This window comes from Balaenoptera musculus, chromosome 18 (genome assembly GCF_009873245.2).
Source record: "Balaenoptera musculus isolate JJ_BM4_2016_0621 chromosome 18, mBalMus1.pri.v3, whole genome shotgun sequence".
NCBI lineage: Eukaryota > Metazoa > Chordata > Mammalia > Artiodactyla > Balaenopteridae > Balaenoptera > Balaenoptera musculus.
In genome coordinates, this window is record NC_045802.1 from 6,925,171 (window position 1) to 6,939,477 (window position 14,307).

The following is a 14,307-nucleotide window of genomic DNA, read 5'->3' on the forward strand; positions in this document are numbered from 1 at the left end:
CCAAGTATATATTTTATTTAGACCATTAAAAAATGCTACTAGATTTGAATCTATCAACAGAGATCTGCATCATACATAAGCAGTTAATACTAGTATGAAGACAAAAACAAAATACCCTGAAAGCACTAAATCAATCTATGTGTTTTATGTATATATATATATGTATATATATATATATATATATATATATATATATATATATATATATACATATATATATAAAGCAATAATAGTCTGCATTCAAAGTGGTAAGTTTATAGGAAAAAGTTCTATTGTATAATATAAATACAAGAGGACTCAAAGTTCCAACAAGTTTAAAGAAAACTCCCTTTAATTTTAGCAACTAATAAGAAAATCCACCTGCATTAAAATCATTCCAACGCAGAGGTTACATAGTATTTTGCAAAGACACCTGGAACAAGGTTTTGGGAGGGTTTTGGGAAGGAATCTGAGGTATTTTGCTTAGGAAGGAGTGCCTAAGGGATTTAGCACTGTCTGCTCAGGTATGGTAGGGGGAAAGGGCTTGGTGTGTTTATCACTATTGCCGTGAGACCCAAATTCCTACCCTAGCTCTGCATTTTCCTAGCTACTCCTGATTCCAAAGAAGTTCCTTACCCTCTCTGAACCTAGGTTGTGAGAAAGTAAAAACAGTTCTGCTGACAATCGCACTGTGATGCCTCTAAAAGACAGAGACAGACAAGGTCAACAGAAGACCGACAGGTAATAAACTCTCCCAGGGCCACTGTACAGCTCCAAAATGACTAACGCTCTCCTCCAGCCCCCTTCCTTTCTCCTGACTCTAAACAAAGACAGCTGAAAGATCTGATTACCAACCCACTTCCACTTTGTGTACGCAGCATTCAGTCCAGAGCTGGTCTCCACTTCCCCCGCTCTCTCATCAGAATCATCAGGCACAGTCCAAACCCCAGCAAGAACCTCTCCGATACCCTCTTAGGAGCCCACGCGGCTGCTCAGCACAGGTTCCTCCTCGCTGCAGCAAGTCAGTAAACCTGACTCGTTCCACTACAGATGTATTCCTGGTGGTCTTCACTTGGTGGGCAATAGCTGCTGCTTTTTCTATATACCAACCTATTTATCCAGGGTCACTGAGAGGATTAAACTAAATGTTATCCTGTAAAATGCCGAGCATCTGCCTGGGAAACTGCTAGTACACGACAAATGTTAGCATCTCTCCCTTATGAGCTCAAAATAAAGCTATACATGTAATTGTATTTTTTTTAATCATCTACCTAGTTCATCCCTGCAAGAATCTACATCTCTGCAAAACACAGCTAACAGCCAAAAGAGATAAGCCCTGAAGTAAACAGAACTCTAAGCAACCAAGACAGACATGATCAAGTCCATGAAATAAAGATTATGCACTTTACCGTAAGAACTCCTAAAAATCTCACTTAGACAACATTTGCTCATTTTTAACACATTTTATTCTAATAAACTTTTTAAGTATTTTAAACTATAAAATACTTCAGCATATTCTGCCAATATATATATTCATTTATAAACCATATATTTTATGTATATTATAAAACGTATACTAAAACAGAATTAAAAGATTAAAATATTGTTTTAATTATTAACTATTTTAAACATTATCTGTTTTAATATTGCAATCACTAAAAATACTATTACTGTTAACATACCAAGTAAGAGCACTGTTACTGAATACGCCTCTTTATTTTTTTAAATCTTGCTTTCCCCTTTTGTAAAGTTCAATGTACTCTGAAACTTGGTTTTAAGAGAAGTCGTTAAGTCCTAACTGAAAAACCTAGCTCACAAATGCACAGATCCATATAGAAGACTATGTCACTTACTGTTTCACAAAATTATATCACTTTTCTATTGTATCACTAAATATGCACAAGTTTTTGTTAAGTCAGTTACTTGATGTCAGTGTTATCACAATTTTATTTTACCTGATGTCAGTCAGATATTTTTGCAAACTAAGGAAAATATGTTGCTTTTTACGTTTCTAATAAATGGGTCTAAAGCCCACTGAAATTCTCTATGATGAAGGTTTTTCAACAGACTGGAAAAGTCTAAAGATGTTTTCAAATGTTCTCTCCATAACACTTCTTCTGAAAAGCAGGTATTTTTTTTTCACTTACTGGTTAAAAATGTCAATTTTGCCTTAAAGAGACAACTAATTGTTTTCTAAAAATTATCTGCTAGGTAGCATACTGTTGATAGCTTCTTGCCATCATGGAAAAGATCAGCATCTAAAATATTCATCTTTTGTAAAATAAAAATGTGTAATTCAGCTTTGAGTTCTACAATTCTTTAAGTACTTTGACAGTGAACCTCTGCTCCCCATTTCCATACAAAGTATCATATATTCTTTTAAAAAGTGTTTTTAAAAGTAACTATATAATATACTATGACAGAGAAGCTGCAGAAACTTTGAGAAACTCATGGTGCTGCTGTTGGTCTCTACATTACAAAATTCCCACACCTTCCCCCAGCAAACCATGCTCATGAGAACGAGGACCTAGAAAAGCCTGGAGGCTTTTTCAGATCCAATCCATATATTAATACAAAACCTCAATTCCTCCCTCTTTTTGGAGCACAAAATAACAACTAGACGTTCTAATATTTTTATTCTCACATCGCAACTGACTTGCCTCATCTCACTTTGTAAATTACTAGTAGTGAAGGGGCATAAGGCTTCACAATCTATATTAGATGCTGAGGGTATGACAGCTATAGTTTATAGAATAATGATACTACATTACACAGTGAAGGAGTCAATGAACTTCACTGAAGTGAATCAATATTATTCAAATGATGGCTCTAAGTCATGGAAAGTAAATTATGCGTAGCATATTACACGTAAGCAAATAGGACAGTAATCCAAAATAAATTGGGATATTCCCCAAAACAACCTTTATGTATTCAAAAAATTTACTGATTCAGAAAAATTTATTACCCAGGGTTTCCAGTTACCATGAATTCTAGTCACTTTCAGTTTTTCCCCCCTCAGAATGAGAGGAATTCTTAAAGAGCATATTTAAGAAGTATATACTTCAGTCTCCTAAATCATATTTACTGTTCCATGTTACGAAAACAAGTAGAGCCGTCAGTACTTTATCGATAATTTAAAATAACTTCAAGCCTTACACTAAAAATATATTTTTCATATTCCAAGTAGTAATAGAAGCAGACATCACAGACTTCATATTTAACACCATTATTATAAGTAGTAGTAGTATGGGACAATATTTACCTTTCCCATAAGTAACAGCGAGAGTAATGCTTTAGGAGTCAAGAAAACTCTCAACAGTTTTTAAACGTCTATTCTGTTTTAGAAATCACAGGAGATATAATAAAGGTAAGACACATATTCATGTAAATTAGACATCACGTAAGAATCTGAAATACACAGACAGAAAATGGTTCACAGGAAGGAAAGATCACTGTGGACTAGAATGAACTAAAAACCGTTTTCACAGGAGAGGGACATGAGCTTGAGTAGGATTCAGAGCTAGAAAGGAAAAGGCATTCAAAGCAGAGGGAAATAATGTGTCATTTGTTTTCTCAATAAAAATGCCTAATTCAGAACACCAAATTTAAGACACATTCAAGTAAAACAATTTAGAGAAACACTCCATAAGAGATATGTTAATTAATAAGCCATTCATCAAGTCACCTACATATGTGTGTGTGTGTGTGTGTGTGTGTGTGTATAGGTATATACACATAAATGGTACTATCTACCCTTTAGCTTCATAAAACCTCCCAACTTATACTGGGAATAAGAAGTTCCAGCAAGAGAAAGAAAAATTAAGAAGAGATGTAAGTAAAGAGAAAATCTGTGCATTACATCTTTTTTTTTTTTTGGATTTTTTTTTTAACATCTTTATTGGAGTATAATTGCTTCACAATGGTGTGTCAGTTTCTGCTTTACAACAAAGTGAATCAGCTATACACATACACACATCCCCATATCTCCTCCCTCTTGTGTCTCCCTCCCACCTTCCCTATCCCACCCCTCTAGGTGGTCACAAAGCACCGAGCTGATCTCCCTGTGCTATGTGGCTGCTTCCCACTACTTACCTATTTTACATTTGGTAGTGTCTATATGTCCATGCCATTCTCTCACTTCGTCCCAGCTTACCCTTCCCCCTCCCTGTGTCCTCAAGTCCATTCTTTACATCTGCACCTTTATTGCTGTCCTGCTCCTAGGTTCTTCAGAACCTTTTTTTTTATTTTTAAGATTCCATATATATGTGTTAGCATACAGTATTTGTTTTTCTCTTTCTGACTTACTTCACTCTGTATGACAGTTTCTAGGTCCATCCACCTGACTACAAATAACTCAATTTCGTTTCTTTTTATTACTGAGTAATATTCCACTGTATATATATGCCACATCTTATTTACCCATTCATCTGTCGATGGACACATAGGTTGCTTCCACGTCCTGGCTATTGTAAATAGAGCTGCAATGAATATTGTGGTACATGACTCTTTTTGAATTATGGTTTTCTCAGGGTATATGCCCAGTAGTGGGATTGCTGGGTCATATGGTAGCTCTATTTTTAGTTTTTTAAGGAACCTCCATACTGTTCTCCATAGTGTCTTTATCAATTTACATTCCCACCAACAGTGCAAGAGGGTTCCCTTTTCTCCACACCCTCTCCAGCATTTATTCTTTGTAGATTTTTTGATGATGGCCATTCTGACTGGTGTGAGGTGACACCTCATTGTAGTTTTGATTTGTATTTCTCAATGATTAGTGATGTTGAGCATCCTTTCACGTGTTCGTTGGCAATCTGTATATCTTCTTTGGAGAAATGTCTATTTAAGTCTTCTGCCCATTTTAGGATCGGGTTTTTTGTTTTTTTGATATTGAGCTGCATGAGCTGCTTGTAAATTTTGGAGTTTAATCCCTTGTCAGTTGCTTCATTTGCAAATATCTTCTCCCAATCTGAGGGTTGTCTTTTCGTCTTGTTTATGTTTCCTTTGCTGTGCAAAAGCTTTTAAGTTTCATTAGATCCCATTTGTTTATTTTTCTTTTTATTTCCATTTCTCTAGGAGGTGGGTCAAAAAGGATCTTGCTGTGATTTATGTCATAGAATGCTCTGCCTATGTTTTCCTCTAAGAGTTTTATAGTGTCTGGCCTTAGATTTAGATCTTTAATCCATTTGGAGCTTATTTTTGTGTATGGTGTTAGGGAGTGTTCTAATTTCATTCTTTTACATGTAACTGTCCAGTTTTCCCAGCAGCACTTATTGAAGAGGCTGTCTTTTCTCCATTGTATATTCTTGCCTCCTTTATCAAAAATAAGGTGACCATATGTGCGTGGGTTTATCTCTGGGCTTTCTATCCTGTTCCATTGATCTAGATTTCTGTTTTTGTGCCAGTACCATACTGTCTTGATTACTGTAGCTTTGTAGTATAGTCTGAAGTCCAGGAGCCTGATTCCTCCAGCTCCGTTCTCAAGATTGCTTTGGCTATTCGGGGTCATATGTGTTTCCACACAAATTGTGCAATTTTTCTTCTAGTTCTGTGAAAAATGCCATTGGTAGTTTGATAGAGATTGCACTGAATCTGTAGATTGCTTTGGGTAGTATAGTCATTTTCACAGTGTTGATTCTTCCAATCCAAGAGCATGGTATAGCTCTCCATCTGTTTGTATCATCTTTAATTTCTTTCATCAGTGTCTTACAGTTTTCTGCATACAGGTCTTTTGTCTCCTTAGGTAGGTTTATTCCTAGGTATTTTATTCTTTTTGTTGCAATGGTAAATGGGAGTGTTTCCTTAATTTCTCTTTCAGATTTTTCATCATTAGTGTATAGGAATGCAAGAGATTTCTGGGCATTAATTTTGTATCCTGCTACTTTACCAAATTCATTGATTAGCTCTAGGAGTTTTCTGGTAGCATCTTTAGGATTCTCTATGTATAGTATCATGTCATCTGCAAACAGTGACAGCTTTACTTCTTTTCCAATTTGGACTCCTTTTATTTCTTTTTCTTCTCTTGATTGCTGTGGATAAAACTTCCAAAACTATGTTGAATAACAGTGGTGAGAGTGGGTAACCTTGTCTTGTTGCTGATCTTACAGGAAATGGTTTCAGTTTTTCACCATTGAGAACGATGTTGGCTGTGGGTTTGTCATATATGGCCTTTATTATGTTGAGGTAAGTTCCCTCTATGCCTACTTTCTAGAGGGTTTTTATCATACATGGGTGTTGAATTTTGTCGAAAGCTTTTTCTGCATCTATTGAGATGATCATATGGTTTTTCTCCTTCAATTTGTTAATATGGTTTATCACATTAATTGATTTGCATATATTGAAGAATCCTTGCATTCCAGGGATAAACCCCACTTGATTATGGTGTATGATCCTTTTAATGTGCTGTTGGATTCTGTTTGCTAGTATTTTGTTGAGAATTTTTTGCATCTATGTTCATCAGTGATATTGGCCTGTAGTTTTCTTTCTTTGTGACATCTTTGTCTGGTTTTGGTATCAGGGTGATGGTGGCCTCATAGAATGAGTTTGGGAGTGTTCCTCCCTCTGCTATATTTTGGAAGAGTTTGAGAAGGATAGGTGTTAGCTCTTCTGTCAATGTTTGATAGAATTCGCCTGTGAAGCCATCTGGTCCTGGGCTTTTGTTTGTTGGAAGATTTTAAATCACAGTTTCAATTTCAGTGCTTGTGATTGGTCTGTTCATATTTTCTATTTCTTCCTGGTTCAGTCTCAGAAAGTTGTGCTTTTCTAAGAATTTGCCCATTTCTTCCAGGTTGTCTATTTAATTGGCATATAGTTGCTTGTAGTAATCTCTCATGATCCTTTGTATTTCTGCAGTGTCAGTTGTTACTTCTCCTTTTTCATTTCTAATTCTGTTGAGTCTTCTCCCTTTTTTTCTTGATGAGTCTGGCTAATGGTTTATCAATTTTGTTTATCTTCTCAAAGAACCAGCTTTTAGTTTTATTGATTTTTGCTACTGTTTCATTTCTTTTTCATTTATTTCTGATCTGATCTTTATGATTTCTTTCCTTCTGCTAACTTTGGGGGTTTTTTGTTCTTCTTTCTCTAATTGCTTTAGGTATAAGGTTAGGTTGTTTATTTGAGATGTTTCTTGTTTCTTGAGGTAGGATTGTATTGCTATAAACTTCCCTCTTAGAACTGCTTTTGCTGCATCCCATAGGTTTTTGGGTTGTTGTGTTTTCATTGTCATTTGTTCTAGGTATTTTTTGATTTCCTCTTTGATTTCTTCATTGATCTCGTGGTTATTTAGTAGTGTACTGTTTAGCTTCCATGTGTTTGTATTTTTTACAGATTTTTTCCTGTAATTGATATCTAGTCTCATATCATTGTGGTCAGAAAAGATAAGTGATACGATTTCAATTTTCTTAAATTTACCAAGGCTTGATTTGTGACCCAAGATATGATCTATCCTGGAGAATGTTCCATGAGCACTTGAGAAGAAAGTGTATTCTGTTGTCTTTGGATGGAATGTGCTATAAATATCAATTAAGTCCATCTTGTTTAATGTATCATTTAAAGCTTGTGTTTCCTTATTTATTTTCATTTTGGATGATCTGTCCATTGGTGAAAGTGGGGTGTTAAAGTCCCCTACTATGACTGTGTTACTGTCGATTTCCCCTTTTATGGCTGTTAGCATTTGCCTTATGTATTGAGGTGCTCCTATGTTGGGTGCATAAATATTTAGAATTGTTATATCTTCTTCTTGGATTGATCCCTTCCTTGATCATTATGTAGTATCCTTCTTTGTCTCTTGTAATAGTTTTTATTCTGAAGTCTATTTTGTCTGATATGAGAACTGCTACTCCAGCTTTCTTTTGATTTCCATTTGCATGGAATATCTTTCTCCATCCCCTCACTTTCAGTCTGTAGGTGTCCCTAGGTCTGAAGTGGGTCTCTTATAGACAGCATATATACGGGTCTTGCTTCTGTATCCATTCAGCCAGTCTATGTCTTTTGGATGGAGCATTTAATCCATTTACATTTAAGGTAGTTATCAATATGTATGTTCCTATTACCATTTTCTTAACTGTTTTGGGTTTGTTATTGTAGGTCTTTCCCTTCTCTTGTGTTTCCTGCCTAGAGAAGTTCCTTTAGCATTTGTTGTAAAGCTGGTTTGGTGGTGCTGAATTCTCCTAGCTTTTGCTTGTCTGTAAAGGTTTTAATTTCTCCATCGAATCTGAATGAGATCCTTGCTGGGTAGAGTAATCTTGGTTGTAGGTTTTTCCCTTTCATCACTTTAAATATGTCCTGCCACTCCCTTCTGGCTTGCAGAGTTTCTGCTGAAAGATCAGCTGTTAACCTTATGGGGATTCCCTTGTATGTTATTTGTTGTTTTTGCCTTGTTTGGGCATTAGATCTTAATATACCCTTTCTTCAAAGTTAAAATTTTTCTATTCTCTAGACCTTTATCGAGCATGACATTTTCCCCTGGCATACTCTATATCTGTCATTTTAACTTGGAAAAGTGATAAAACTTCAGTTTGAAAAGAAATTCATTTTAATAATTTCCTGTCCACTAGAGGGCTCCAATATTTCTTCCATAAATGTTACAGATATGACATTACAATAAAAATATTCATTAGGCACTGAAAAAACTCAAATTATTATTAACTCACTTTAACCCCAGACTAAAAATGGTTACATCTGCTACAATTTTACATTAATAGTTTTAAAAGATACAGGGTTTTTCTGTATTTTATCATCTAAAACATTTCAAATAACCAAAATTGCTTTGCCATTATTCTCACACTAATTGTCAATGTCTCTCTTAGGTAGGGTTTTCAATTTTACAGATATCATAAAGTATAATTTCAGTCCAAAGCTCTAAATCGTAGTTCAAATGTCTTATATAATAGTTTTATAAATACAATAATTTATTTCTTAATAACTTTCCAAATCCAGAAAACGAAATTACCAGCTTATCTACCCAGCCTTAGGCTTTATTACTAACAGAAAGTGTAAACATTTTCTTTCAGAAAAACCTAAGTCATTAACATAATTCATGCTACAATTATAAACAATGAATATTGCCCCATCATGAACTATGATTTGCGCTGAGGGGGAAAAAAATGAATCATTTAAACACAATGTATTATAATGATATTCTGTTCAGATATTTTCAGATTTTTCTCACAAATAAGTTATTATACTGGAATGTTAGTAAATCTCTTAGTTCAAACTCAATCATTCTTAGCAAAGGAAAAGCCAACATTTTAAGTAAACACATTTATATAATTTATAGGACATCTTTACAGAATGTTTATTGAAAAAGTATCAACTGCAAATTATTTTTTGTAAAGAATATAGCAAATCCATTCACTGGGGGTACCACTCCCACCCACCCCCAAAAGACTGGCTTGCTCAATTTGGATTATAAGAAAGAGACTACTTATGGTAAACAAAAAAATTTACTGAATGTTTAAAAATAAATTTTAAATGTTAGTTATATTTACGAAATACAAAAGTGATGCTAAAAAATCGATTTTAAAGTGAGTCACAATAATTGCCGTAAGAAGACTTTACCAAAAGCATCAAATGATTTAGCAATTATTATAGCTCAGGAATGAACTATCTCCAATGAAAACATGACAGGGGTTATAACTTCACTGCCCCACCTCGTCTCCTAAACAGGATTTTCCTATACAACTGACAAGCACCATTAACACGTGAAACAGCGTAACATTTGTTTCTAAATAGCACATACGAACTGTTGCTACTGAGAAACTTGACATTTTTACTGCATCTAGCAAAAATGCATGTATTCGTACTTGCAAGGGTGTGTATCCTGATCACTTAAGAGTTGTACTTCAAGGGAAATGTCAGAGTGTGGAAAGAGGTGGGAGTGGACCAGCTGATGCTCTCCAAGAGTGGTAAAAGTCTTCTCACTTTAAGTCACAGATGTAAATGCAGATTGTCAATTACTGATAATAAGAAGTTGAACAAATATGAAGCACTTAATCGACAACTTTCAACCAGTATTTATGTCATATTTCAAAACGTTGAGGATTCTAGGTACATATCAAATAAAGGCACTTCTTAAGCAAAAATGCAATGTAAGTACTAGCAAATGAAGGTTTAAAAGGTTTTAACGCTGGAAAAAACCCTCAAGACCTCCAACAAGCTGGACAACTAGAAAATGACACATAAAAAATATTCAGAACCATCTAATCCGAGCTGTACCTTAGATACACTCTGAAATAGCATCACCAGGGCATTATATGTTTATTACATAATACTGCTTTGCCCTTGCATATCACCTTTAATCAAGGGATCTCAAAGCACCAAAGAATCATCAAGGCCTTAAAATACAGTCTGAAACAGAAATAGTTGTATTTTATAACTGCAGCTATTAATAAAACCTTGCCACTACTTCCCAGTCCCCTGAGCCGAACACTAGCTTCCAAGCCTTCTCTCTGACTTGGAAACAGTATTCCCCAAATCATCTCAATCTGTGACTGATGCTACCCACATTCCAGCTTTTCTTCATCACTGGGCCTAAATAAAGTTGTGGCACTGTTTTAATGACACAAATCTATTTCACGACAACTTCTGTGACAGATAAATAGTACGTAGGGTGATCATATCTCACAGTGCGCATGATGATATAAGATGGAGGCTTTAGAGAGAGAGCCAATCTTTGCTGGAGGTGATGAGCCCACAGAGCAATTATCCAACAGAGGAAAGAGCATTTTCCAGCTCCGTCCAGAGACCTCTCCAGGCAACTTCGCCAGTAGGGTGGAGGAAATCAAGTCCAGCTATCCTTAAGCAGGCCGTAGACTATTCTCCCGTGTGCACACCAGGAGGGAAGGGAAAACTAAAAGGACAGTGTTCGAGTTTTAAGAATCAGGAAGGAGGGTGTAAGGTTGCTATGTGGCCACCCAAGAGACAGAACACTGTGGTTCCTTTGCATTTAAATAGTGCACTAAAAGGGAAATCAAACGCTAGCAAAATGTCTTTAAACTAAGGTCAAATTATGCCAGTTAGAACCATTTAATTTTTATTTTACAGCCTGTAAATGAGGTTCACTCTTATTGAAACAGCTGTCATTTTAAAATTTAATCACCAGGAAAGTTCAATTTTGATCTTTCGCTGAAATATACAAACACTCAAATGTTAACTTCATGTAAGTGAGCATAACTATGTTAACTTCAATTCTTTCATAAACAAGATTATTCACCTTCCTGTTAATTGCATTACGTTTGACCCTAGGACAGCAAAGTGTAATTTCACACTCACACAAACCCACCTCCCAGCACTGTAAACCTACATGGTTCCTGTTAGTCAACAGTCTCGTATCCTTAACCTTTATGCAGAGTACTTTTTGTTTCAGGTTCTTAACATTCCAGGATCAAGGCTCAATCAATAATGTGTTTTATGAGCTTTTAAAAGTCCAGTGATGTAATACTACTAAATATTAGGTACTAAAAGTCCTGGAATATTCATTAAAAGTGCCAAAATACAGCCAGCCTAGATTTGTGAAAATTCCAAAACGTCTTAATATTTCTGTTGCCATACTTGTCCACCCAGACGTTTCAAAAAGCTCACAGCAAATTCTGGTCAAGTTTCTCTCCAAGAGATGACACGTCCCTGTTTTTGGAAATATCAAGCTTGTACCTACTGCATTAATGATCAGTGCCACCGAGCAAGATCCCCGTTTCCCTGCCCACCTCTGTATCTAGCAGGGACACCCGTCCTGAGCTCTGCCCACTGCCACTGACGTTTTCAGAAGCTTTAAAGACACAAGTGTTCAGAGGCTTCTAGCAAAGAGGAAGAGATTTTCTTCACTTCAGGCTACCTTGCTACATGTTCCCAACTTCTCCATTGTCTTTAATCATTTAGAAAACACAAATGAGAAAAATCCGCATTAAAAGCAGTACTTCCTCAAGAGGGACACCAGACCCTCCAACTTCTCCAGATCTCCCAGCACCGTGTCTTTTCAACAGTCCCCCGCAAACCTTCACCCCACGCCTGTATCCTTTCTGATTAAATAAGACTGGAAACCACAATTAAATCAAAGGGTGTCGTAACTCTTATCCTTCACTTACCATATCCGCCGGGACATTACTGGACATCTTGCCGTTTGATATATACCCAGATGTTTACGCCGAAAAAGAAAAAATCAAAAAGAGACAACAACAAACAAAAAAGAGAAATCTTCGAGCTACAGAAATCAACCTTCACGATCTTGACTGATTCGAGACGTGCTTCCCCCTAAAATAAGTTCTTTCGGAGCCAAAGTGCCGGCCGGGCCGAGGTTCCGAGCGAAGAGGAACAATCGCCGGGAGCGGTGTGGCCAGAACAGGAGGGAACTCCTGGGGTGGCAGCCCCGTCGCCGTCGTCAGCAGCAGCAGCCCCAGGACCGGCCGCGCCAGGTGGACCGAGCCGAGTGACACACGGACATGGAGCGGGGTGGGAGGGGGTTAAATCGTCTTCCTCCTTTCCCAGCCCGGCAGTGATTCACACTTGCTCCCAAGTCGAGTCCTCATTAAGCAGGAGGAGAATGCCCCGGCGCCGCGGTACACAGATAACTATGTGGCTACACATGGACGCGTCCCTCGGCGGACGGCGCGGGGAAACGGCTCAACTCGCGCGGCCGGCGTTGCCAGCCGAGCCACGGAAACCCGCGCTCAAGGGCATTTAACTCGTTGGCAGCCGAAGCGCAAGCCCGGGCCGGAGAGCCGGGGCGGCGAGCGGGGAAAGCGGGGCGCTCGGCCCGGCAGGAGACCCCACGGCCCGTCGGGGCTCAGGCCGCGGGCGCCTCCGGGCAGCCGCGGGGCTCAGGGCACATAGTCTCCGGCTTCCCGGCGCTCTTCTCTCGCCTCCGCCTCCCCCGGCTCCGCCTTCCCCTCCCCTCCCCGGCCTCGCGAGCTCCCCGCGACGCCGACTTCGGCTGGGCCCCGGAAGAGCCCTGGTCCTTCCTCTCCTCAGGCCAGGAACCGCTTCCTCTCAGAGCTCTGTCTCTCCTCCTCCTCCTCCTCCTCCTCCACTTTTCAGTACCCGACGCCGCAGCCGCCTCCTGTCATCGCCCCTCAAGCCAACATGGCGGCGGCGGCGGCGGCAGCTGCCGGAGCGCGAGTCGGGGACATGGGAAGAGCACGACCGCCCCTCACAGCCGCCGCCCCCGCCTTCCTTCTCCCCCTCCCCCTCCGCGAACACCAAATGCGTCACTACGGAGACCACCCTCGAGCATCACGGGAAGTGTAGTCTACGCCGTTGGGGGGCGGTGCGGAGGGAGCGGGCCGCCTAACGCGTCCTCGCCCGACTCCGAAGCCACGCCCCTCCTAGCAACAGTTGCTAGGAGAGGAAAGCTCGCTTTAGCCAAGCTGCTGCAGGGGAGTTAGGAGATACCTGCTACCAGAAGTGCTGTGATCCTGCGAATTATTGGGCGAAAATTATTCTGCACAGAGAAATTCCCTCGTGCACAATACACACGCAGAGTTAAAACGTGGTTTACCTCCAAGCAAAATCATTCATTTTAAGGATAGCACACTCTCCACATCCTGCAATCTCAAAGCATTTTGTATAGTGATTTCGTCTAGGTCTCTCCTCAACAATACATTTGGAAGATCAGAAGCATTGATTTCCAATAAGGTCATAGAAGTTCAACAAGAGTAAGGATATCGTTAGGCAGGGAGAATGTTGGAACATGTGTTTCTTGAAGACCCAGGGCCATAAAGCTACAATCTAGTTAATTGAAATTACCAAAAACTGCATTAGATGCAATAGTGTATGAACCAAAAACTGTATTAGATACGATAGTGTATGATGCTAAATCTCTATCAGGAAATAGCTACTACAAACTACATGAGGATTCACCAGTTTACCAGGCTAACCCTGAAATTCTATTTAACTCAAGATGTAATAGAAAATTTTTACACCTGCAGTGATTAGCAAACAGCAGAAAATAATACCATTAGTGAGAGACTTAGATGAAGAATACATCTACCCCAGATTTAGGAACAAAATGCAGAGACCACAAATGTCTATCTGACTCCCTATACATATCTCTCTTAGGGTATTTTAGGAAGGGCCGTCTCAGTGAGACACCTGCATAAAAATGCCAACAGAGTAAGAGTCTGAAAGCCACCTCTCCAACCTACAGTTATGTGACCTCATCTGCGAAACAGTCTTGCCTACCTTCCAGGGGTAAAGTAGGGGCACTTGTGAGGATAAATTCATGCAGGGAAAATAAATCACTTTGTAAATAACAATGCATCATTTGATGTGAAACGTTACTACTTATTCATTCAGCAAACAAACACACCAGGCACTCTGCTAGGCACCAGGAGTTTAAAA

General features: G+C 38.7%; 1 protein-coding gene across 1 annotated transcript in view; it reads right to left on the reverse strand.

Moving 5' to 3' along the window:
- The window catches only part of UBL3 (ubiquitin like 3), a 70,197-nt gene extending 57,073 nt beyond the window's left edge, over nucleotides 1–13,124 (reverse strand). The window contains exon 1 of the mRNA XM_036831392.1: nucleotides 12,057–13,124. Coding sequence (XP_036687287.1) covers nucleotides 12,057–12,083 — 27 coding nt within the window. The 5' untranslated portion in view covers nucleotides 12,084–13,124. The remainder of the gene's footprint in view (nucleotides 1–12,056) is intronic.
- Between the last annotated feature and the right edge of the window lie 1,183 nt (nucleotides 13,125–14,307).